This window comes from Pan paniscus, chromosome 5 (genome assembly GCF_029289425.2).
Source record: "Pan paniscus chromosome 5, NHGRI_mPanPan1-v2.0_pri, whole genome shotgun sequence".
NCBI lineage: Eukaryota > Metazoa > Chordata > Mammalia > Primates > Hominidae > Pan > Pan paniscus.
Genome location: NC_073254.2, coordinates 46139085 through 46164437, shown reverse-complemented (window position 1 = coordinate 46164437; position 25353 = coordinate 46139085). Strand labels below are relative to the sequence as shown.

Sequence of the window (25353 nt, the reverse complement as noted above, 5' to 3'; positions counted from 1 at the left end):
GCCCCAAAGAGCTGGGCTTTGGGAAACCCTAACTCTAGACAATCTAGACAATCTAGCTAATCTAACCCTTCCCATCTCTGTGTCCCCCTAGGCCTTCAGCCCCTAACCTGAGCTTTCCTCAGGCAGCAGGTCCCCAAACCTCCCCGGTCCCTGATGTACCTACTGTTATCACAACTGTGCAGCCTCCCTGGCCCCTCCCGCCTCCTTCTTCAGTTCCTCCTGCATACAACCACCCCAGGAGCCCATGGTTGCCCCCTCCTGCTTACGGCTCATGAGCTTTCTAGGATCTGATTTCACTTACCCAGTGCTTCTGCTGGTTTCCAGGTTCAACCTGCATGGTGTTACTAGCAGTACCCCCAATTTTCATTGCTCACCTCTTGTTATCTTGGTGAAGAGTGAGGAAGGGCCTGCTCCCCACGTCTTATGCAGCAAACCCTGCATACCCACCTTGCCATGTCATCAAGTCTCTGTCCTCACAGCCTTTTTGCAGTTCAACAAACACAGGCCCTGCCAGGGACGGAGGGCCAGGTGCCAAGGACTCATGTCTTCTCAGAGCCATACTTTGCCTTTTGGACGGCTCTGTTAGAAGATGCTTAGGTTGTACCTGAGGAAATTGGTTCCCTATAACTTCCATCTATCTCTAATCTTTGGACCTTGTGGAACACAGTGAATAAATCCCTCTTCCACCCATTGGTTTGTTGCCTGGCAGTTTTTTTTTTTTTTTTGGAGATGGAGTCTTACTATGTTGCCCAGGCTGGAGTGCAGTGGCACAATCTGAGCTTGCTGCAACCTCCACCTCCCAGGTTCAAGTGATCCTCCTGCCTCAGCCCCTCTAGTAGCTGGGATTACAGGTATGCGCCACCATACCCAGTTGATTTTTGTATTTTTAGTGAAGATGAGGTTTCGCCATGTTGGCCAAGTTGGTCTCAAACTCCTGACCTCAGGTGATCCAACCGCCTTGGCTTCCCAAAGTGTTGGGGATTAAAGGTGTGAGCCACTGCGCCTGGCCGCTGGCCACTTTCTTCATTTGGAAACTTCTCTTTTCCAGATGAAAGACCCCAAAGTTTATCGCCCTGAGTCCATTTTTGTTTTGTTTTGTTTTATTTTGTTGGGGATGGTTTTTTGTTTGTTTTTTGAGATGGATTCTCACTCTGTCGCCTAGGCTGGAGTGCAGTGGCAGGATCTCAGCTCATTGCAACCTCTGCCTCCCAAGTTCAAGCGATTCTCCTGTCTCAGCCTCCCAAGTAGCTGGGATTACAGGCATGTGCCACTACACACAGCTAATTTTTCGTATTTTAGTAGAGACAGGTTTCACCGTGTTGCCCAGGCTGGTCTCAAACTCCTGAGCTCAGGCAATCCACCCACCTCAGCCGACTCCATTCTTTTTTTTTTTTTTTTTTTTTTTTGAGACGGAGTCTCACTCTGTCACCCAGGCTGGAGTGCAGTGGCACAATCTCGGCTCACTGCAAGCTCCGCCTCCTGGGTTCACGCCATTCTCCTGCCTCAGCCTCCCTAGTACCTGGGACTACAGGCGCCCGCCACCACGCCTGGCTAATTTTTTGTATTTTTAGTAGAGACGGGGTTTCCCTGTGTTAGCCAGGATGGTCTCGATCTCCTGACCTCGTGATCCACCCGCCTCTGCCTCCCAAAGTGCTGGGATTACAGGCGTGAGCCACCACGCCCGGCCAACTCCATTCTTTTGAGCAAGATACTTAACGTGGGCGACAATGTTCTAATGTCCTAGATACAGTCTCTGGCTAAATTTCTGTGTCTTCTCCAAACCCAGTGCATGAAGCTCTTCTTGAAACCCCAGGGCAGAGGCTGTGTGTGCCCCCATTAACGCTGCAACTCCTTAAGGGAAGGTATACTGAGTCTCCACTGGAAGTGGAGATCTGAGACTTAATCAGGTGATGTGATGCCTGAAATTTGGAGTTAGAAGAGGCAGGTGACCACAGCTCCATAATGCTCCACCATTAGCAAACAGGTGGATAGCTGATACTGGTGCCCTCTCCTCTATCCCATTCCAGGGGGCAAACGATGGGAAGTGTGGAACATGAAGCTCTGGAGCCAGCTGCACAGTTCTGAATCCCGTCCTCCCAGATCCAACAGAAGAGTTAATCCCCTGAAAACCAAATTTTTGTTCAGCTAAGGGAAGCTCCTTAAATGCAAAGAGGAGCTGGGCATGGTGGCTCACATCTGTAATCCCAGCACTTTGGGAGGCTGGGGCAGGAGGATCACTTGAGCCTAGAAGTTCAAGACTGGACAAGGCAACATAGGGAGACTCCATCACTACAAAAAATTTAAAAATTACCCAGGCATGGTGGCATGCACCCGTGTTCCAAGCTACTCTGGAGGCTGAGGTAAGAGGATCGCTTGGCTGAGGATCACGGTAGGTTGAGGCTGCAGTGAGCTGTGATCGTGCCACCGGACTCCAGCTTGGGTGACAGAGTGAGACTCTGTCTCAAAAAAAAAAAAGCAAATAGGGGTGCCCAGTCTCACCTCCCATACCCTGGGGACAAAGGACACCCCTCCCTGGACATGGCCATTAGGGACTCTGCTGAACTGCCCCTACTGCCACTTTCCCCCATCTTACTGCATGTAATTGTAGACAACAGTGGATGACCTGAGGGGCCCTTAGATACCTGAAATTGGGTAGGGAAAGAAAGGTAGGCTCAACATGTGAATTCTGAACCCCCCCATCCAGGGGCCTCAGCCTACTTCAGATTACTCCCTATGCAATAAGATTCAGAGCAGCTGTGTTTGTTTTCAGACCTAATCCCCACCCAGGGGTGGAAGCAGGCCCCTGTCCACTCTTCACCCTATATAGCAAAGTTCCAGCAGTTCCAGGGGATGATCAGCAGAGATGCAGACCTTCCCAGTTGCTGGGGCGCTGGACCCTGCTATACTGGACACAAGGTGAGGCCTGAAAGTCCAGGCACCCTGAGGAGCTGGGCAAACTAGCAGAAAAGATGGCGCTGGGAGAAAGGAAAGTTAGACTCTGGACGGGAAATCTGGGAAGAAGTGGTTCCCAGCTGGGCCAAAAAGCCTCATCCTACGCCCTCTCATCGACCTAGGCTCCACCCTGAGTGCCTCCAGTGTGAGGTGCTGGACTGGCTCTGTGCTGCCTGTTTGGGTTGAGGGTTTGCTCCTAGGAGAGGCATGTATTTCTCGTACAGCTGTCACAAGCGAGTGAGGGCTCCGGAGGTGGAGGGCCCAAGAGGGTGGGGAGCTCAGGCGTCAGTGATAGCCAGATTTCCATCCATCGGTCCGTCCGTCCGTCCATCCATCCATCCATCTATCCAATCAACAAGCCATTCCGGATTCTTCAGGAATCCAGTCATTCATTTATATTTAGGTTAAAGACCCTCTCTCTGGTTCCTCTCTAGAACGCAGTCTCGAGCCGCTCCCCCAACAAACCGTGGCCCTCTTCCGGCCGGGTCATCTACAGCCCCGCCCCTCGTTTGCCTGGCTCCATGCCCCTAACCTTGGCGTTCTGTCCTCAGGCCCCGCCTTCTTTGTTTCGTCACTCGGTTGCTTACCCTCAGGTATCCCTTAACTCTAGGTAGGAGCACTCAGAAGGGACACCGTCATCTGCTGCTGTCGCCATGGCGATTATTTCAACGCCCTGCCTCTTCACCCCAGGAAAACGTTCGCGGAACCCGTCACCATGGAAACGAACTCTCTGGACTCTTAGCGCGCCCTGGGCTGGCCCTGCTGCGTGGACAGGAGAGGAGCAAAACGCAACAAAGACGGGATTAATTACTCAGAGGCCGCGCCCCCTCCGAAGAAGGCCCCACCCTGCCCCGGCCTCACCCCTCCCCGAAATAATTCGAGGAAATATTCCGCGAATGCTGGGGGAGTGTCTTGCCCCCCGGTTCCCTCAAGGCCCACGGTCGCTTGAATTCCACAGCAAGTCCTCCCGGACCTCTCAGGGCAATCCCCTCCCGAAGCCCAGCCTCAGCCTCGCAAAGCCTGTAGTCGTTGGCCTTTTCGTTGCGATTATATTCGAGAGGGAGCTTCAGAGGGCGCCGTGAAGTTCCCCTGTGCTTCCCCTTTGCCCTTTGCCCTCTTCGCTTCAAGAGGGGCCCTGGCTCTCTTATTTTTTTTATTTTATTTTTTATTTTTATTTTTTGAGACGGAGTCTTGCTCTGTCGCCAAGCTGGAGTGCAGTGGCGCGATCTCGGCTCACTGCAACCTCCGTCTCCCGGGTTCAAGCGATTCTCCTGCCTCAGCCTCCTGAGTAGCTGGGACTACAGGCAGGCGCCACCACTCCTGGCTAATTTTTGTATGTTTAGTAGAGACGGGGTTTCACCATATTGTCCAGGATGGTCTCGATCTCTTAACCTTGTGATCCGCCCAGCTCGGCCTCCCAAAGTGCTGGGATTACAGGCGTGAGCCACGGAGCCCGGCCTTTTGTCTATCACTCTGTGCACTCATTCATTCAAGACATTTATGTAGGTGCCCCGCGTTCCTCTGCAGTTCTCCACTACTCTGGCTTTTCTCTAATACAATTTATTTTGTGTTATTATTTCTTTAAGACAGAGTCTCACTCTGTCGCCCAGGCTGGAGTGCAGTGGTGCGATCTCGGCTCACTGCAACCTCTGCCTTCCAGGTTCAAGAGATTCTCCTGCCTCAGCCTCCCGAGTAGCCAGGACTACAGGCGTGCGCCACCACACCTGGCTAATGTTTTTGTATTTTTTGATAGAGACGGGGTTTCACCATGTTGCTCAGGCTGGTTGCGAACTCCTGACCACGAATGATACCTCCACCTTGGCCTCCCAAAGTGCTGGGATTACAGGCGTGAGCCACCAGGCCCGGCCAATTTATTTTATTTTTAAAGTATTATCATTTTTGTTATTTGAGACAGCAGTGGCGCGATCACTGCAGCCTCGACCTCCTGGGTTCAAGTGATCCTCCCACCTCAGCCTCCCGAGTAGCTGGGACTACAGGCGCATGCCACCACACCCCGCTAATTTTTTTCAACTTTTTTTTGTAGGGATGGGGTCTCGCTATATTGCCCAGGCTGGTCTCGAACTCTTGGGCTCAACAGATCCTCCCTCCTTGGCCTCCCAAAGTAATGAGGTTTCAGTCGTGAGCCACTGCACCTGGCCTAACACAGTTTTTTGTTTTTGTTTCTGTTTTTGGTTTTTTTGAGACGGAGTCTCGCTCTTGTTGCCCAAGCTGGAGTGCAATGGCACGATCTCGGCTCACTGCAACCTCCGCCTCCCGTGTTCAAGCGATTCTCCTGCCTCAGCCTCCCAAGTGGCTGGGATTACAGGCGCACGCCGCCACGCCCGGCTAATTTTTGGTATTTGTAGTAGAAACGGGGTTTCACCATGTTAGCCAGGCTGGGCGCGAACTCCTGACCTCAGGTAGTCCACCCGCCTTGGCCTCCCAAAGTGCTGGGATTACAGGCGTGAGCCACCGCAGTCCGGCCCTAATATAGTTTTTAAATTCATTCATTCCAAGGCTTTTGGGAGGCGCTCAGTGGCGTGCAGTTTCCTCTCGAATTTCTTTCTTCCCGCAGTCTTTCTGGGCGGGCGTCTCCCGTCTGTTTCTTCCCATCTTCCCCCTTATCATCCTGGGACTGGATAATTCTTGAATAGTCTGGGAGGTAGCAGGGAACCCGAGTTCGGAGCCTCGACCAGAACCTCCAGACGGGAAATTGGAGCAGGTGGTGTCGTTCCTGGACGCTGAGGACCCCCTCCTCCCCTAACGCACAGCCCAACGATCCTAAAAGTAAAAACCCTGAGTTTCTGAGTCAAGACTGAGCTGGTGGGGTGGGGACCGAGTAGGCGAGGATGGGGAGCCCAGCGGGTCCCCAGCGGAGAAAATGGGTGAGACGCCTGGGGCCGCGGTCTCCAGAATTCGCCTGGGAGGGAGAATGGCGCTACGGCGCCGCCTTCCTGGGGAGCCGCTTCGGGCTCCGGATATCCGCTGGGGCCCGACGCTTGGGTCCCGACGCGCGGTTCGCACTTTCCAGGTTTCTTCCCCAGGGAACAGAGCTTGAGCGGGGGGCCACCCCCCCGTCCTACCGGAGTTCTGAGGTGCGGTCAGGCGCGGAGAGCGGACGCCCAGCGCCAGATTCTGTGGGCTCCGGAGTTCAGGCCCACTGAGCCGCAGCTGAGCACAGGCGGGGCAGGAAAAAGGATGAGGTGAGGGAAGGCGCTGGGTTCCTGGAACCCCAAGGGGGCACTGAGCTGAGTACGTATCGCTTGGGATCCAGGTGTCCTTGTTTTAGGATGTCTGACAGGTGTCCCCAGGGTATGAGAAGTGGGACTGGGCACCCCCTATTTGCTTTTTTTTTTTTTTTTTTTTGAGACAGACCACATGTTTCCTATCTTGGAAAATGGTACCACTTCCTTGTGCAAGCCTACCCCTGTTCCCTCACCCCTCGTTCAGTCCAACAGCAAATCTGTCCAGTCTTCTAACTGTATCTCAGGTTCATTAGCCCCGCTTCTTCGTCCCTGCTCGTCTTCTGCCGGACCAGTCCGCCATCTTGTGACCGGACTCGGGAATAGCGTCCTACTTCCCGGCGGCCTCCACTCTTGACCCAAATGCAATGTGCAGCCATGGCAATCTTTTATAAACAGAAATCCGATCAAGTTACTCCTCTGCCGAAATCCCTCTGGTCAGTGGTTTAACTGTCGAGGTGCTCCTGGCAGCACTCTGCCCTCCCCACATCATTGCTGGTGGACTTGTCTCCCCTACTAGACTGTGCCCTGTGAGGGTGGAGACTGTGCAGGGTTGTATCCCCAACACCTGATGCAGTGATTCAATAAACATCTGTCCAATTAATAGGAAAGACAGTTCCTTTTCTCATTCCCCTATTGCTGGCCCCCTGCCCTCAAGCAGGATGTTATGCCCCAGAGTGGCTGTGGGTGCGAACATTCTGCCCCTCTGGCTGGTCTGGCACGGATTTCCACCCTGAGCTGGTGTTGCCTCTCTCCTTCCTCTTGGCCAACCTCTCTTCCACCAATATAAGCCCAAACTGGAGGCCAGCAGGCAGTCATGCGTTTTATGGCAGGCCCTGCAGGGAGCCAGAGTCTGGGTCCCCTGTGCTTCCACAGCAGCCCCCAAGCCCTCTACACGGTCCTCTTAATAGTGCTGGTCATGATGAGCTTGGTGTTTGGTAAGTGGCTCCAAGGGTTCAGAAGGGTCTCCTGGCCTGGATGGAGAAACCCACAGACACCAAGTGTCTGGGTACACCTGTCCAGGATGCTCAGGTAAACCCATGCAGGAGGAGAGATGGGACAGATGGGTTTGGTAGGGAATGCCTGCTCATGGACTGATGTGCAATCTGAAGATTTTTTAAAATTTATTATTATTATTATTTTTGAGATGGAGTCTCGCTCTGTATCCCAGGCCGGAGTGCAGTGGCAAGATCTCGGCTCACTGCAACCTCCACCTCCCGGGTTCAAGCGATTCTCATGCCTCAGCCTCCCGAATAACTGGGATTACAGGCATGAGCCACCAAGCCCAGCTAATTTTTGTATATTTAGTAGAGACGGGGTTTCACCATGTTGGCCAGGCTGGTCTCGAACTCCTGACCTCAGGTACCTGCTCGCCTTGGCCTCCCAAAGTGCTGGGATTACAGGCGTGAGCCACCGCACCCAGCCTCTGAAGGAGATTTCTAGTGACCACCCCAGGGCTGTCTCACTTCACAGCAGTGACCTGAATAGAGATACTGAAGGAATCCTCTCCGGATCTGAGGGCAACATAGAATAGGGAGGGTTAGGGAGTGTGCTGGATGAGAAAACCAGAATCCACAGGATAGAACAAGACTGAGTCCAGCCTGCTGGGCTCCCCACTTGGCTGCAAAGCACCAGCCACAGAGACATAGGATTCAAAGTGTTGGTTTAGCACTTTCCTCTGCCTAACACCAAGTGCTCTGCTGGGTCTGGGGATTTGTTAACATGTGGTCTGGCCTTAGGACCAGAGGAAAAGGGGGATGTATGTGTATGCAGTTGGGGAAGGAAGCAGAGAATTGGGGCTTTGATGGTTTTCTGAGACAGGAAGGGAGGGAGGAGTGGGGTTGAGTGGCCTAGAATCAGGCAGTGGTAGGGTGTGAGGTAGAATGGGGTGTGAGTGGGGTCAGCACTTCTCTGTGTTCTAGGTAAGTTTGTTCCTGTCAATTGGGAACCCCCTCAACCACTTCCATTCCCCAAATACCTGCACTGCTACCGATGCCTCTTGGAGACCGAGGAGTTAGGGTACCTTCTGGGATCTGACATCTGCCTCACCCCGGCTGGCAGCAGCTGCATCACTCTCCACATAAAGAACAGTAAGTGGCCTTCTCCTGTCATGGGCCCAGCACTCTCCCAAACGGAAACTCTCTCAGCCTCCTAAGCTGCACCCCAAGTCTTGTTCCCATAATCCCATAAGACATTGCTCCAATCCTGTCTTTTTTTTTTTTTTTTTTTTTTTTTGCTGCTCTGTCACCCAGGCTGGAGTGCAGTGGCGCAATCTTGGCTCACTGCAACCTCCACCTCCCCAGTTCAAGCAATTCTTGTGCCTCAGTCTCCCAAGCAGCTGGGATTAAAGGTGCACGCCACCACGCCCAGCTAATTTTTTGTATTTTTAGTAGAGATGGGGATTCACCATGTTGGCCAGGCTGGTCTCGAACTCCTGACCTCAGGTGATCCACCCACCTTAGCTTCCCAGAGTGCTGGGATTACAGGCGTGAGCCACCGTGCCCAGCCTCTCTTCCCTTTTCTTCAGAGCCACACTCTGTCTCCACTTCCACTAACCTTCTCTCCTCAATCTGTAGCTGAATAGCTTCTACCCTATCAAGGTGCGCAGCTTTGACGGGGACCCTCCAGATCTCCAGGTGCCCTTGCCTGTCCTCAAGCTGTCTGCTTCCGCATCTGTCTGCAGTTACTGCTGGTGTTGCTCTTCTCCTGCATCCTCCACGGCTTCTTCAGTCTCCTTCATGGAGCGTTTTCTCTCTGACCCTTAGTGGTTCATGTTCACCAAGGTTTGGTCCTTAGCTGTCTTCCCACTTCATATACTCAAAAGCAGAGGATTTTATCTGCTTTGCTGGCTTCAACCAGCAGCCACATACCACTTCCTTCTGAATCTGAATGTTATGTCAAACCGCTCTCCTCATATCCCGTTGACCACTGGACATCTCCCTCGCTGAAAATTGACTCCTTCCCGATGCCTGCTCTTCCACCGACCCCCCACCTTTCTTAAGTTAGCAAAAATGTAACACATAATATGTGCTAGGCACTGTTCTAAACACTTGCAATCCGCTGAGGCAGGTATTATTACTATCTGCATTTTACAGATGAGGGAACAGGTGCAGAAAGGTCATAACCTTGCCTGAGTCTCACAGATGCTGAGCCAGAATTTGTGATGGCTCCAGAGATGGTGCTCTCAACAACCACTGCATGCAGCTGCCTGTGTTCAAATCCTCTTACTACCCTTTTAACATAGCCGATGCACAGATGTGGGTCAAATATCAGAGTATACAATACCATCAAACCAAAGTCTCCCGCTACTACCCTAACCCACCTGGCTCCCCTGCACATGTGACCACTTTTTTTACTTTCTGGATGATCCCTCCTGCAATCTTTTATGCACATTCCACCCTGCACAAATATGCTGTTTACTATTTTTTCACCTCTTCCCCCGCCCCAACCCAAGATAGTAGCATCCCACTGTAAACATTATTCCACATTTAACAGTTAGGGGAACTGAATGTTCCGATATCAGTTTGTAAACAGCTTCCTTGTTTTATTGACCTGCTGTATACTACTCCATAGCATGCGCATATCACAGCTGATTTCCCCATCCCACTATTGATGGGCATTTTGGTCATTTCTCTCAAGCAGGGCAGCAGCAAACATCCCTGAACATGACTTCTTGGGATGCAGGCACAAAGATTTTTCTCTATTATGTATAACAGCAGCAGACATCATCTTATTCTCTTACTTTTGGTCTGAAAAATAAATAACAATACACCTCCTTCCTGCCACCCAATCTCCAAAACATTTCCCAGCTTTTTCTCACATGGTCCTATGGTGCTAGTTCTCCTCACTTGGCTCAGTAACTCCCAACTCCCCCTCCAATCATTACATTTCATATGGCTCTTTTCCTCCAGCCTTGCATGGGAACTTCAGTGGAGTTCCATGGCTGGTGAACACTGGGCATGTCCACCCATGCCTAACTACAGGAATCTTTTCTTTTTCTTTTTTTTTTTTTTTTGACTTATGAGTGTGGGGATGAGAGGATTTGGGGCTCTTCCTGGGGACTTCCGTATCACTGGTGCCCACTGTCCCTCCCCAGGCAGCGGTTCTGACGTCATGGTGAGTGACTGCCGAAGTAAGGAGCAGATGAGTGATTGTTCAAATACCCGAACTTCTCCGGTGTCTGGCTTCTGGATATTCTCTCAATGCTGCTTCCTGGATTTCTGCAATGACCCTCAAAACAGAGGGCTCTATACTCCTTAGTGTGACTGCAGCAAACTTTGGTGTAAAATTCCACCAGTTTCCAGCCACCTTCCTGACTTCTATCTGGGCTTGGCCAGGACTTCTAGTCCCTCATACCAGCCCTCCTTGCCTCCCTCCAGCCACTGGACCCCAGCCTTGGCTCTTCCTCTTGGTTGATGCCCTTTAGCACACTTACTCCTACTCTGCACCCCCAGCCCTACTGCCCACCAGGTTTCCTCTCTTGTCCCCTAGTCCCTGGATGTTTCTCCCAAATAAATTTGTGTGCAAACTGTTTGGTATGTCTTTCTTCTGGTGGAGGTGAAGGCTGAGGGAGGTGCACCTGCCTAACTGCCCTACCATGGGTCAGGTAAGGGACCCCCAGCTCTGCTGAGCTGTGCTCTTGTCCTGCCTTGGTATGTGATTTGCTCTAGACACAAAAAGAGAAAGAGGAAATGAAAGCCCTCCTATGGTGAACGCCAGAAAGTTAGTGGGCATCCTCGGCAGTGCTGTCAGACCAGAGCTGTGTGGGGGCTGGGGGCGTTTAGAGGGCTATGTTGGTGGGAAGGGGGCTGCGAAAGGACCAGGCCCAGGTAGAAGGAGGTGGGTGAGAAGGCCACTCCTTTTTTGAGACAGTCTCACTGTCACCTAGGCTGGAGTGCAGTGGTGTGATCTTGGCTCATTGCAACTTCTGCCTCCCAGGTTCAAGTGATTCTTCTGCCTCAGCCTCCCGAGTAGCTGGGATTACAAGCACATGCCACCACGCCTGGCTAATTTTTATATTTTATTAGTAGAGACGGGGTTTCACCAGTTGGCCAGGCTGGTCTCGAACTCCTGACTTCAAGTGATCTGCCTGCGTTGGCCTCCCAAAGGGCTGGGATTACAGGCATGAGTCACCCCGAGCCGAGAAGGCCACTCTCAAAGAGACGTTAGACCTATTGGAGTCCTGGTCTCTTCAATTCTGGGCCAAGTTCTTCAGCCTCTGAGGGTGTCTTCCAGGTTGACCTGCTATAAACCTGGGCCTTTCTCTGTCTTATACTGACGTCAGAGGTCATGGAGAAGGGTGGACTTAGCAAGGTGGGGGTTGGGGGGCACATTAAGGGTTTGTACCTCTCTTTGTACGCCAACTGCCTCATGACTTAATTATCATTGGTTTGGTATTTTCCGTCAGAGTACAGGCCACACAGATTTGTTAACACGTGTGCAAAACACTGTATAGGTAAAAGTAGATGCGTACGATGCCATTTCCATCAAGCACAGACAGAACTCATCTAAGCTACTACCAGTCAGGACAGCGGCTACCCCAGAGCTGGGAAGAGCACCTGGGAGAGGGGAACAGAGGCAGGCTTGGCTGCGGGTAAAGGTCTTCACGCTGATTTGGTGGCTGGTTACACAGATGTGTGGTTTACAAAAATCCATCTTGTGATATGTGCAAGCTTCTGAATGTTTTGCCAAAAAGGTTTGAAAATAAGTAAATCAGCCAGGTGAGCATGGTGGTGTGCATCTGTAGTCCCAGCTACTTGGAGGCTGAGGCAGAAGAATCTCTTGAGCCCAGGAGTTCAAGGCCAGCTTGGGCAACATAGCAAGAACCTTAGAAAAAAAAGCTGAACATTGTGTATGCATTTGACTCTAGGGCAAATATATTTTTTTGAGGGGGAAAAGGCCTTAACTTCTACTTGTGTATGCACATTTACATGTGTTTTCTCAATCATCTGAGGCACTATCCCTACTTGACAGGTGACCAAGGTAGGGCTGAAGAGACTGACATATCCAAGTGGTAGAGGGGCTGGGATTGGACCTCCCAGCCACAAAGCTGCACTGCTTTTCAGAAAAAGGTTTCATAACCCAAGCACTGGGCTGCAAGACTTGGAAGGGCAGACACCTGACTATACTCATCTGGGAGTCCTGCTGCTCAATACCAAGCCTGACTCAGAGCAGCATTATGTCCAGCATGTTTATCCAGTGTATGGAAAAGGCTGTTGTATCCATCCTTGCTTTCTATACGTTTGCACTATTTCAAAATTAAAATATTAGCATGAAGATCCAACCACTGCAGCCCAACATCAGTGCTCTCAGCACTTTGCCCCTCAAATTGGGCCCCTCGAGAGGGCATCCTGGATGCCAGAATCCTTGAAAAGAACTAAGGAATGGCAGGAGTCCAGGGCCCCAGCAGCAGGTAACTCTGGCATGTGGCTCTGAGTTCCTGAGTCTTTCTGGTTTAAAGAGAAAGTTTTTTTTTTTTTTGGAGACAGTCTCGGTCTGTCACCCAGGCTGGAGTACAGTGGCACGATCTCGGCTCACTGCAAACTCTGCCTCCCAGGTTCAAGCGATTCTCCTGCCTCAGCCTCCTGAGTAGCTGGGATTACAGACACGTGCCACCATGCCCAACTAATTTTTTTTTTTTTTTTTTAGTAGAGATGGGCTTTCACCATGTTGGTCAGGCTGGTGTTGAACTCCTGACCTCATGATCTGCCTGCTTCGGCCTCCCAAAGTGCTGGGATTACAGGCAAGCCACCGCGCCCAGCCTTTTTTTTTTTTTAAGACAGAGTTTCGCTCTTGTTGCCCTGTCTGGAGTGCAATGGCGCGATCTCAGCTCACTGCAACCTACATCTCCCCGGTTCAAGCAATTCTCCTGCCTCAGCCTCCCAAGTAGCTGGGATTACAAGCATGCGCCACCATGCCCAGCTAATTTTTCATATTTAGTAGAGACAAGATTTCACCATGTTGGTCAGGCTGGTCTCAAACCCGACCTCAGGTGATCCACCCACCTCGGCCTCCCAAAGTTCAGGGATTACAAGCATGAGCCACCGCACCTGGCTGGAAGTTTCTTTTCTTAGGTGAAAAGACCTGGCATCATCAGGGTCTAACTTTCTAGGTTTTGTAGGGTATGTTTAAGGCTGGGAAGAATCACAGTCCCCATGCTTTGATCTCCAGCTAATCAGAGGGTGGGGAGGGATGTGTGCCCTTTACAGGAGGCCGAGAGGAAGCGACAAACGCCAAGTGCAATGGAGAGGGCTCTGCAATCCTATTTGGATCCCAAACCTCACTAACCCTTTTTTTTTTTTGAGACACAGTTTCACTCTTGTTGACCAGGCTGGAGTGCAATGGTGCGATCTCAGCTCATCGCCACCTCCATCTTCCAGGTTCAAGTGATTCTCCGGCCTCAGCCTCCTGAGTAGCTGTAATTACAGGTATGCGCTACCAAGCCCGGCTAATTTTGTATTTTTAGTAGCGATGGGGTTTCTCCATATTGGTCAGGCTGGTCTCAAACTCCCAATCTCAGGTGATCCGCCTGCCTCAGCCTCCCAAAGTGCTGGGATTACAGGCGTGAGCCACTGCGCCAGGCATTAACCCTCTTTAATCTGTGTTTACCTGCCCACACCTGAGCCTGACCCCACAAACAATGTGACACAGTTTTAGCCCAGTCCCAGTTTATTGTGGAGGAAAATGGGGGACATGGAGCTGAGCAGAACAGACCCTTCCCTCTCCTCTCACAGGCCCCTAGGGAGATGGGTGTCAGGACTCAGTGAAGTGAAATGGGGCCAAGGAAGCCAGAGACTGACAAGAGAGCAAGAGAGAACAGGAGGCAGAACAACACCAGGACAGGCGGGGGTTGGTGGTGACAGTGAGGCAGGGACACAAGATTGCCAAGTCAGGACATCTGCACAGAATTCTATTCCTCATCCTTTTTTTTGGAGACGGAGTCTCACTGTGTCGCCCAGGCTGGAGTGCAGTGGCGCGATCTCGGCTCACTGCAACCTCTGCCTCCCGGGTTCAAGTGATTCTCCTGTCTCAGCCTCCTGAGTAGCTGGGATTACAGAGGTGTGCCACCACACCCAGCTGATTTTTCTATTTTTAATAGAGAGCGGGTTTTACCATGTTGGCCAGGCTGGTCTCAAACTCCCAATCTCAAGTGATCCGCCCACCTCGGCCTCCCAAAGTGCTGGGATTACCGGCGTGAGCCACCATGCCCGGCCTCCTCGTCCTTCTTGCTGCTAGTTCAGTCTGGTACTGGGTCTTAGAGACACGGACAAGACAGGGGAAACAGAGCTAGATGTCAATAGGCAGGTGACTGGATTGAGAGGGATAGGGGATACTGGAACACTCAGATGATGGGGAAGGAATGGAGGAACCACTGTGCCTTTCTCAGGTCAGCCTGTCTGGGCAGAATCCACACTAGAGATTCTTTTCTAGGGGGAAGAACAGCACCAGAGCTCAGCCAGGCACAGTGGCTCACACCTGTAATCCCGGCACTTTGGGAGGCCGAGGAGGGCAGATTACGAGGTCAGGAGTTCGAGACCAGCCTGACCAACATGGTGAAACCCCGTCTCTACTAAAAATACAAAAAATTAGCCAGGCGTGGTGGTGCACGCCTGTAGTCCCAGCTACTCGGGAGGCTGAGGCAGGAGAATCGCTGGAACCTGGGAGGTGGAGGTTGTAGTGAGCAGAGATCATGCCACTGCACTCCACCCTGGGTGACAGAGCGAGACTTTGTCTCAAACAAACAAAAAAAACAGCACCAGAGTTCAAGAGAGAAAATTACACAAAAGTCATATAGATGCTAGTGGTACAACAGATGGAGGCCTAAGAAATCACAGTGACCAAAGAATGTGGGTGTTTTCAGAGAGGGCAGTGCAGGATGCTGAGGGTGTTATAGAAAGATATTTGCACTGTGGAATTCAGGAAGGGTGAGGTGTCAGAGTCCAGCCTGGGGAAGAACCAAAAGTCCTGAACTATTGAGGAACAAGTACATGCGGCGCAGCTCAGCAAAAGACAAGCCCAGGTTCAGGGACAGTGTGACCATGGGGTCCAGGCCATCAGGCTCCGTCCCAGCATGGAAATTGGGGAGGGGCAGGGAGAGGTTCAGGGCCTGGTAGAACCACTGAATCTGGGAGTCAGACAGAGGCAGGGCCAGGGGCCTGTCATGGGGCTCCGGCAGAGAGCTCTGGAGTTGGGGGCTTGACCAGGAGTTGCAATAATCGTACTGGCAGCACTGGGCCTGATACCAGTACTCTGCAAAGTAGGTGTTGCGTTTTTCTTGGCAGCGGTAGGAAATGTACTGTCCACAGCCTCGAACGATGAAGCGAACCTTGACATCTGAGGGAGAGGGGAAAGCTGATAACCCCTTCCATTAGCTTCTCATAGTCCAAGAACCCCTGCTACTGACTTTTCCCATCCTTCACCCAGACCTAATTTACTTCTAACCCAGACTCCTTCAAGAGGCTAGAAAAGTGAGCTCTGCTGGCCCCCTAGAACCTTAGACCCCTCCTTCCAAGATTCTTCTGGTTTTTTTTGAGACAGGGTCTAGCTCTGTTACCCAGGCTGGAGCATGGTGGCGCAATCTTGGCTCACTGCAACCTATGCCTCCTGAGTTTAAGAGATCTCCCACCTCAGCCTCCCGAGTAGCTGGGACTACAGGTGCATACCACCATGCCTGGCTATTTTTTTGTAGAGACAGGGTCTCACTATGTTGCCTAGGCTGGTCTTGAACTCTAGAGCTTAAGTGATCCACCTGCCTCAGCCTCCCAAAGTGCTAGGGTTACAGTCATGAGCCATTGCACTCAGCCCCTCCTCTCTTCTTGTACCCCATGCCCCGAGCAGCCCTGATCTGTGAGAGGAGAGAAGACCAAGCCATTGGCTGCCCCACCAGAAGCCCCTTCCTGGGACCTTATTTACCATAATAGATGGTGATCACCATGCACAGGGATGAGCTGCTGATGGTACACTTCTCTGAGACTGAAATGCATCCTACAGAAGGGTCTTCTACGAGCCCGAAGTGGCACGTCCGGATGTCGGGAACAGGAACTGGGGAGGCAGAAGGAGGGATGGAGGCACTGGGTCACTCTCAAATACCCTGGGCCAGTAGGAAGCCCGATTATCCATGGCCACGCTCCACCCCCTTCCTGGACTCAGTTACCCCTTCCTCCCTCCCTGCCCCTGGGCCCCACTTACCCTTTCCTACTGTGAAGCCCACCATGACCAGCACACCTACAAGCATATGGACCTTCATTTTGGAATTCTGGGGAGATGGGCAGTTCCTGAGGGGATGCCCTGAAACCCCACCTTCCTGTGACCATGCTCCTTAATCCTAAGCTGCAGGGTGGTTTTGACAAGGTCTGAGCAGGAGCTGCTGTAAATGCAGAGCTATATTCCTACTTGGGGCAGGATCCTGGCTGGGAAGGAAGTTATTACTTGGCAGGAGGGACAGCATGTCCTCACCCACAACGTCTGGTTCCTGAGTGTGGGAGCAATGGCCCAGATGGGGTAATACCTGGGCACTACCGGGTTCTTTATCCAGTGTCTACCTTTGTCTTGCATACCCTCCAAAGACCTATTCCCTCCCTTGGAAAGTCCATGGGTTAGTATCTATCTCTGCCACCATGTGCTGTCTTCGTCATACAACAGAGCCAATCCCCACTGTGCTGGGACAACCTGGCCAGGAAATCAAGCATCCCCATCCTTCTGAGATGAGCAGTCTCAGCTCCACCAGCAGCAGGCACACACACATCACTGAGCAGCAATTCCGGACCTTGTCCCACCTCGTTCCACCCTTTAGATATACTGACTTTAGGCTACTTTTCCTTTAGAACTAAAATTAAAAGATGGAGCTGCTGATTAAGCCCCTTACAGTATAAACAGACAGTCATAGACATCCAAACAAATATTTCTCATCTTTGAAACATGCTTTGTCTTTTCCTTTTGACCTTGCACTTCATCACACGCAGTCCTAGGAATTCTGTTCTGCTCCATACTAAAAACATCACCCAATCCACTGAGCACAAATCTGTCCTGATTTTCAATCTGGGGAGGGTGGGCTGGGCCATGAGGGCCCCTGGAGTCCAACACACCATCACCTTCCCTTCCCCAACAGCAAGCACCAGCAGACTAGCTCATGGCCTTTTCTTCTACTTTATTTCATATTCCCACCACAATAACGACTCCTTTAATTTAAACTAAAAACCACACAGGGTTCCTGAAAGGGTGGCAAAAAAGAAAGGAAGAGTCAAAGACTGCAGGACAGGTGGGGGAGGGAATCAGCGAATCGTCTTGACTGGGCTCTTGAAGTTGCTGGCGGCTTGGAGCTGCAGCTGGTAGGCCATCGGATGGATCTTGAAACCGTAGAGCCTAGGCCAGGGCAGAGGTCAAAGAGGCAGCAGCATGAGCCCCATCCAGGCCCTGCCAGTCACCTGCATTCCCACCTCCCCACCTGAGCTCCTCTATGGACCTGCTCAGAGCTAAAGCCTAGTGGTTCCCAACTTCTCAGCTCAAGAACATTCTACAATAAGGTAACTCAAGCACAGATAATCAAATAACTTTCCCACAGTCACTCAGCAGGGAGATGCCCTGATTCTGGGAGAAGCAGGCCTCAAGAAAGGGCCATGCCCTGTCCTCTCCTCTCTGGGGGATCTTGGGCCTTTCCTTTGACCCTTAATGACTCTCCCTGCTCCCTACCTGGGCACAAACTGGTTGGCAGGTCTCTTGGGCCGGTACTCGGGATGCACCATGAAGAGCATGTGAGGGAAACCAGTGCCGAAGTAGGCGCCATCCGTGTGATGGTGTCTTGATGACTTGGGTGTGTACACATCCATGCACTTGGGGCAGTAGAGCTTCACCATGGCTTCACCTGGGATGTCTGAAAGGCCTGGGAGACAGCCAGACTCAGCAGGCCAGGTATCCCCCTATTCCTACCTAACCTCCCCTCAGGACTCAGGCTCCAATGTGTTGAGCCCCAACTCCTTCCCGTAAGACTGCCACACGGTGCTTTCCTTTCCCTTCTTCAACACTCACCAATGGGAAGCATTGGCTGGTTCTCACAGTACACACGAGGACAGTAACCAAAGTCTCCTTGCTGGTACTTCTCCAACTGAGGTGAATACAATGGAAGGGGTTGGCAGGTAGATGTAAAGAAGAGGCAACTCCCTTCGCAGCCCAACCCATACCACTCTGTCCCCCACTCCTCCCACCTCTGTCCAGAGGCCCCTTCTCTGGACTAGATGGGCTCTCAAACTTCTGTGTTGCCTTTCTTCCAATTAGGCAGGCTACAAACCATCAGAGCCATTTGTTGTTTGTTCCTTGAGGAAGAGGCAGTCTATCACAACTCTCTGATTCAAGGTCTGTCTCCCTCCCTGAAAACAATCCCTTCAGGATGACCCCCAATCAGAATTCAATTCCCAGGTCCAAGTTCTGGGGTTCTTCCCCTCTTCTCAGCTAGCTTCCTTAAACAGGGCTTAAACATGACTTCTTGCTGCAGGAACCTGTGTCTCTTACTGCTCAGAAGGAGGCAGGTAGGAGCAGAGAGGCCTCACCATCTGGGCGATGCCACGGTTGGTAAGGATGTAGCGGGCGTGGATCAATCCATAAAGCATCTCGGCTGCCTGCTCAATCAGGTCACTCTGGTTGGGGTTGTCTTCCAGTTCTTCATCTGAAACACAGCCCGACCAAATGCAACTACTTGTTTTTCAGCTTTCCTAGGTGCCCTGCCCATATCCAGGGGCTGTGGGCTATTCAGTTTGCCTAGCACCTACTTTTGGGCCTTACCCCATCCAACATCTGGGCATGGGACCCAGAAACCTGGGCTTCTGACCCTTGCATCAAACGAAGACAGCTCTGCCTTCCCTTCACACCTTTTCAGCCTCTGCTCCTTGCTCTCCCTCCCAACTCCCTCCTCAATACATAACTGCAACAATGTCAATGCAGAAGATGAAACTCTAGACTGGAAGGTGCAAAGCAGGAGAAACAGACAACAAACCAGACCCATGAGGAAACGCATTTTGGAATAGGTCTGAATTGCGGATTTAGAAAACATGAGAACAAGTGATATACGTCATAAAACTAGACAAGAGTCGGGTGGAGGATCAAAATAAAGCATGAATTTGGGGTTAAAGAAATCAGAGAACCAAAGGAAATTTCAAAATTCAGGCAAGTGAATAGAGATTTGAAGAGAAAAATAGTGCACGCACACACACAAAACAACCCTGAGGGTGCCTCACCAGGCTCCAGGTCCAAGATCATGTCTAGAGCTTGTCGATAGTGAGGGACCTGCTCATTGAGTCCAGTAAGATTAAATTTGTCCTGGATGTAGTCTTCATCCACCTGTCAGGACATGGAAGCCAAGAGGGAACCCATATCAAAATCCTCATCTTTGACCTGGGCAAAATGCTCTAAGTGATGCCTTATCATCAACACAACTGCATCTGTTGTGCTTGTTTCTCACTCCCAACTCAGCAGAAGTACTTGTGTCTCTCCCTAGTTCACCTACACTCTCTCCCATAAAAGCTTTGGCTTTTCTTTTCTAAGGATAAGCAGGTACAGCAATCTTTTTCTTAGACATTCTTTTCAAGATCTTTGTCCCTACTCCACTCCTGTATCCCGTCTCTAGGAACCAGTTTTGTCCTCTCAGCTGGCTAAGGAAGGTGGAAGCTGAACAGCATGGTTTCTGAACAAAACATTTCAACGTGTAGCATTTCAATTTTCCTAAAGGCCACCTGAGACAAGTACTAGCAGTGCCACTTTAGTAACAAAAGATACAGGCCGGGCGCAATGGCTCACGCCTGTAATCCCAGCACTTCGGGAGGCCGAGGCAGGCAGATCACCTGAGGTCTGGAGTTCGAGACCAGCCTGGCCAACATAGTGAAACCCTGTCTCTACTAAAAATACAAAAATTAGCCAGGCATGGTGGCAGGCACTTGTAATCCCAGCTACTTGGGAGGCTGGAGCAGGAGAATCGCTTGAACCTGGGAGGCAGAGGTGGCAGTAAGCCGAGATCGCACCACTACACTCCAGCCTCGGTGACAGAGTGAGACCCAGTCTCAAAAAAAAGAAAAAGACACAAATTGACTAGCCCAACGTTATATTGCTCGACGGTGGCAGACTCAGGACTTGGGCCCCAGTTTTGCCACTTTAGCACAGGTTCGTCGGGGTTTATAGAGGGGACTCTTTGCTGATAGGAAGTTTTCAAATAGCATGTAAGAGAACAGTGTAGAAGTGGAATATGTGAAGGAACGTCTGGTGGGAAGATATGCGAAGCTGGCAAGTAGGGAGGTTGAAGAGAACTCACTTCACAGAAGAATTCATTGCCACGGAGCCCACAGAACCAGGAAATCCAGGACACCTCCTCTGAGCTGCTCATCTTCACGTCAGCTAGAAAAAGAACAGTGTCAGTAAAGCTCAAGTTCTCCTTCCCTGCCTCTGGTATCCTCCCTCCTCCCACATTCGGCCCTCCAACCACGGGAGAATTCGGAACCACCCTTTCTTAAAGCAACCCAAACTCTGAAGCACTCCTCTCCAGCTCCTCTAATTTACATCTCAGCCCCTTTTCTTTGAAGTTAAACATTCTTTGGGGTCCCATCACTTGAAAGAAGCCAACAGATACTTTGACCCACCAGCCCGACCCACATCCCTGGAGCTCCCGAAGGCCAGGGCCCTCTCTCCTCTGTGTCAACTCCGGCAGGGACCTCGACTCAGGCTCCCTACCAATGCAAGTCTCTGCATGACCCCGACGCCTTTCCCAAGGGTTTCCAAGTTTATCATTCTCAAGCAAGAACCGGGCTCCTCCTTTTCTCACGGGTTGGGGGCGATTGTCAGGTCCCTTTCACCGGAATCCACGCATCCCCCCTCCGCTCCTCAGGCCACCTCTCCCTCCTTCGTGCCGGACCTGGTCGCTTCCTCCCCCGCCCCCACATCAAAGTCCGGAGACCCCATGTGCCGCTCCCAGCGACAAGGGACTCGGAGCAGCGACGACTTCAGACTCACCGGCTGGACGGGGACCAGGACTGGGGTGGGGTAGGGAAGTTGCTACTTCCAGGGAACGGCGGCGACCGCTACAGCGCAGGCCGCGGACCCGACCGCGGCAGGCGAAGTGGGGTGGGGGGAGTGGAAATTAGGGAGGGTGGGGAAGAGGGCAACACGCAAGCGCCAAGGGTCAGGTGCCGCGGTGGATGCCGGGACACGGAGTCCCCGGTAGAGAAAGAAACTGGCTAAATGAGAGAAAGCGAACTACCAATCCCAGGATGACCCGCGCACGACCTGGCTGTCACGAAGCCCCAGAGGAGGGCGCTTGCGGGCGGGGCACAACGAGAAGCCACCGGAAGCGGAAGCCAGGTATGGCGTTCGGGGCCCGGGAGTCTGGGCAATACAGTTTTGTGCTCTCTGGGTGAAGAGGCTGACTTAGGGCGGGGAAAGGAGGGAGCGAGGCTGGATCCCTTTCCGCAGCTCTCCTCACGTTCCCCTCTAGTCCCGGCGCGGCGCTGCTGCCCAGGGGACTGGCCTATCCTTGGCCAATCCGCTGGGTCCTTATTGCCTGTTGGGCCCCTAGTGCGAATCAGTCCCGCCAGAGACCCTTGACGGGTATACTGTTTCCTCCGGGCTCCTGCCTCATGAGGGGAGAGGTGCGGCTTGGCTCTGTGCGTAGGGACTTGGGTGGGCTGGGCTGGGCTGGGCTGGGCTGGGCTGGGCGGTGTGAGAACTGGAACGTCCCAGTGCGCTAACCTGAGGTGGTGCCAGCCATTCTGCTCGTCCCTTTGCACTTCTCCATTTCCCCTTAGGCTCTAAGTGTGACCTTCGAACCCTGGTCAGAGTAATGGTGAGGGGCAGGCGTGACGTTATTTCATTACACGGCTTCTCGGCATTCCACAGGTTTCCCTCCGCCTCCTGAGGGCCTTTCCTAACCCACAGAGTGGATTCCTGGCTCCAGAAAATGGGCTTGGAGCGGGGGCCACGTTGAGGAAGGCGAAGGGCATTGTGGGGGCGTTATGTAAAAGTAGGACCCCAACCGACAGATCCTAGTGCTCGCGCCACCTGGGCGCGCGGAGCTTTGCTCGTTTACTATTGGAAAAGTTCCAACGCGGGAAACTGAACCCGGAGCTTTGCGCACGCCTGAGCCCTCAAGTAATGTGGGTTGTGGTTTTTGTTGTTGTTGTCGCCACGCATGCGTCTTCGTGCCGTGTGGCTATTTGATTGTGTCAACTCTTCTGATTAGAATGGCGCCATTTTGCGGTACGGAAGCTACACAGCAACACGTATAGGAGACTCTCCCCGAGATCTTCTAGGGAGTGACCCATCTATTTTTGTTTGGGAAGAGGAAACTCCGAAATGGGATCGCGGAAGACTTAAAGGGCCAGGCTGATTTTTTTTTCCTACTGGTATGTCTTACGGGGTGGGAAAGTGGTTTCAGAAAGAGGCTGGTATTTATTGTTGGTGAGGATGGGGGTGGGGGCCGGACGCAGGACCTCTGGACAACAGTCTCATGGAGTTTTATTAATCTTTACTAAGGAGCAAAGTCGGTATTGTAGGGTTCCATGTTTTTACGCAAAGTCTCTCTCCCTTAGGCCCTGCAGAGTCCTAAGTTGTGGGGTTACTTTAGCGGCAGGAAAGTGTTTTTGACTACTTTTTCTCATCCCAGCAGGTCTCTGAGGCTGTGGTTGCTACAGGGTCACCACGAGCTTGGCTTACTTGTCTCATCCTTCCCTTGCCTGGTATCATTTTCTCAGTTCTCCCAAAAGCCATGTCCCGGCCCTTGCTCATCACCTTCACCCCAGCCACTGACCCCAGCGACCTCTGGAAGGATGGGCAGCAGCAGCCACAGCCCGAGAAGCCAGAGTCCACCCTGGATGGGGCTGCAGCCCGAGCTTTCTATGAGGCCCTGATTGGGGATGAGAGCAGCGCTCCTGACTCCCAGAAATCTCAGACTGAACCTGCCAGAGAAAGAAAGAGAAAGAAAAGAAGAATAATGAAGGCACCAGCAGCAGAAGCAGTGGCAGAAGGAGCATCAGGAAGACATGGACAAGGGAGATCCCTTGAGGCTGAGGATAAGATGACTCACCGGATACTGAGGGCAGCCCAGGAGGGGGACCTGGCAGAACTTAGGAGACTGCTGGAACCGCATGAGGCAGGAGGAGCTGGGGGGAATATCAACGCCCGGGATGCCTTCTGGTGGACCCCACTGATGTGTGCTGCTCGAGCGGGCCAGGGGGCAGCTGTGAGCTATCTCCTGGGCCGTGGGGCTGCCTGGGTGGGGGTCTGTGAGCTGAGTGGCAGGGATGCGGCTCAGCTCGCTGAAGAAGCTGGCTTCCCTGAGGTAGCCCGCATGGTCAGGGAGAGCCATGGAGAGACAAGGAGCCCGGAAAACCGGTGAGGGGAAACTTTAGCTCAGACCCATGTCTCATTGTGTTCTGCCTCTCCCAGCCACACCACACCAGACGCCCCAGCACAGTGCTGAAGAGTTCTTTCCTTATCCTCATGTGTAGGTTGACAGGGTAGTATAGTCAAGTGGTTATGAACATGAGCTCCCTGGATTTAAAGCCTGATTCCACTTACTTGGGCAAACAACCTAATGTCTACATGTTCCAGTTTTCTCATCTTAGAAATGGGGGTAGTAAGAATTGTTGTTAGGATTCAATGGGTTAATATATGTAAAATGCTAGAATAGTGCATGCCGCATAGTATGCAATACATGAATGTTAGCTATAGTCATTATGACTAATGTCCCTCCCCTTGCCGAAGAGTTTGCTAGGTCTGGTAACCATTTTTTTCTTTCAACTATTCTGCTCTGGATCCCACAATGGTTTAAAGAAATTTGTTTTTAAGACAAGTCAAGTGCAGTAGTGAGAAGGAGGGGAAAAGTGGAGTAAGGAGTTTGATCTGTAACTGAGTGAACAATTAATTCAGATAACTCACCACCACCTTTGGACCAGCCTGGATCCCTCACTGTTAAGTAGGAAGGAAGGCAATTTGTCCCTTTTTTTTTTTTTTGAGACAAAGTCTCACTCATCTCACTCTGTCGCCCAGGCTGGTGTGCAGTGGTGTGATTTCAGCTCACTGCAACCTCCGCTTCCTGGGCTCAAGCATATTTTTTGTAGAAAGCAGGCTTTGCCGGGACATGGTGGCATGTGCCTGTAATCCCGGCTACTTGGGAGGCTGAGGCAGGAGAATCGCTAAGGTGGAAGTTGCGGTGAGCCAAGATCATGCCACTGCACTCCAGCCTGGGCAGCAGAGCAAGACTCCATCTCAAAAAAAAAAAAAAAAAGCAGGTGTTGCCATTTTGCCCAGGCTGGTCTCAAACTCCTGAGCTCAAAGCCATCTGCCCGCCTCTGCCTCCCAAAGTGTTGGGATTACAGGCGTGAGCCACTATGCCTAGCTGGCAATTTGTTCCTTAGCAGAAAAGCTGAAAAGATCCTATCCTACCCTGCCAGCCCCCTCTGAGGCCTCAACTCTTCCGCTTTTCCTTCCCCTGCCCTTAATGCTTTTTCTTCTTTCTCTGCAGGTCTCCTACTCCCTCCCTCCAGTACTGCGAGAACTGTGACACCCACTTCCAAGATTCCAACCACCGCACATCCACTGCTCACCTGCTGTCACTGTCGCAGGGTCCTCAGCCTCCCAACCTTCCACTTGGGGTGCCCATCTCCAGCCCGGGCTTCAAACTGCTGCTGAGGGGGGGCTGGGAGCCAGGAATGGGGCTGGGACCCCGGGGTGAGGGCCGTGCCAATCCCATCCCCACTGTCCTCAAGAGGGACCAGGAAGGACTAGGCTACAGATCAGCCCCCCAGCCCCGAGTGACACATTTCCCAGCTTGGGATACCCGAGCTGTGGCTGGGAGGGAGAGACCCCCTCGGGTGGCCACACTGAGCTGGAGGGAGGAGAGAAGGAGGGAGGAGAAAGACAGGGCTTGGGAGCGGGATCTAAGGACTTACATGAACCTCGAGTTCTGACTTTGGTAAAGTCTGACCCTAGTCTGCTGCTGAAGTCTGAACTTGGGCCTCTGACCTGGGCCCTTTGACTTCCCCTTCCTGGGATCTGCCCAGATGCAGATCCTCAAGTTTTTGGTCAATAGGCTCTGTCTTCGTGAGAGACAGGCTGAGAGTGAGAAATAAATCAACCATTTGTGGTTTATTCACTTTTCTGGAAGCTATTTTGAGGAAGCCAAACA

At 52.1% G+C, this 25353-nt stretch overlaps 4 protein-coding genes across 18 annotated transcripts; 2 read left to right on the top strand and 2 right to left on the bottom strand.

Moving 5' to 3' along the window:
- Positions 1–82: 82 nt before the first annotated feature.
- LY6G5C (lymphocyte antigen 6 family member G5C) lies at positions 83–10725 on the top strand. 3 transcript variants are annotated; one of them, XM_003831574.7, is made up of 4 exons: positions 83–2916; positions 3563–7132; positions 8117–8284; positions 10291–10725. In XM_003831574.7, exons 2-4 carry the CDS (start codon positions 7012–7014, stop codon positions 10452–10454), a joined length of 453 nt encoding a protein of 150 aa, XP_003831622.1. In that variant the 5' UTR covers positions 83–2916; positions 3563–7011; the 3' UTR covers positions 10455–10725. The 3 variants fall into 3 exon arrangements, 1 of the variants encoding a protein (XP_003831622.1); XR_010112267.1 differs by lacking the exon at positions 83–2916 and having other exon boundaries at positions 2945–6631; XR_010112266.1 differs by lacking the exon at positions 83–2916 and having other exon boundaries at positions 4034–6155.
- LY6G5B (lymphocyte antigen 6 family member G5B) lies at positions 9566–17180 on the bottom strand. The gene is made up of 3 exons (XM_008956916.6): positions 16383–17180; positions 16107–16235; positions 9566–15527 (listed from the first exon to the last, which is right to left on the bottom strand). The coding sequence occupies exons 1-3, from the start codon at positions 16438–16440 to the stop codon at positions 15127–15129; spliced, it is 588 nt and encodes a 195-aa protein (XP_008955164.1). The 5' UTR covers positions 16441–17180; the 3' UTR covers positions 9566–15126.
- Positions 17181–17323: 143 nt separating this feature from the next.
- On the bottom strand, positions 17324–21323 carry CSNK2B (casein kinase 2 beta). Of its 2 annotated transcripts, none has more exons than XM_003831558.5 (7): positions 21183–21323; positions 20488–20570; positions 19421–19523; positions 18737–18852; positions 18219–18294; positions 17883–18072; positions 17324–17555 (listed from the first exon to the last, which is right to left on the bottom strand). In XM_003831558.5, the coding sequence occupies exons 2-7, from the start codon at positions 20557–20559 to the stop codon at positions 17465–17467; spliced, it is 648 nt and encodes a 215-aa protein (XP_003831606.1). In that variant the 5' UTR covers positions 20560–20570; positions 21183–21323; the 3' UTR covers positions 17324–17464. The 2 variants fall into 2 exon arrangements, with proteins under 2 accessions (XP_003831606.1, XP_034817661.1); XM_034961770.3 differs by lacking the exon at positions 21183–21323 and adding an exon at positions 20904–21072.
- An 81-nt stretch (positions 21324–21404) lies between these two features.
- Positions 21405–25316, top strand: GPANK1 (G-patch domain and ankyrin repeats 1). Of its 12 annotated transcripts, none has more exons than XM_003831573.4 (4): positions 21405–21530; positions 22408–22570; positions 22834–23558; positions 24691–25316. In XM_003831573.4, the coding sequence occupies exons 3-4, from the start codon at positions 22933–22935 to the stop codon at positions 25133–25135; spliced, it is 1071 nt and encodes a 356-aa protein (XP_003831621.1). In that variant the 5' UTR covers positions 21405–21530; positions 22408–22570; positions 22834–22932; the 3' UTR covers positions 25136–25316. The 12 variants fall into 12 exon arrangements, with proteins under 12 accessions (XP_003831621.1, XP_034817658.1, XP_034817660.1 ...); XM_034961767.1 differs by having other exon boundaries at positions 22831–23558; XM_055113432.2 differs by having other exon boundaries at positions 21529–22316; positions 22831–23558.
- The last annotated feature ends 37 nt before the right edge of the window (positions 25317–25353 follow it).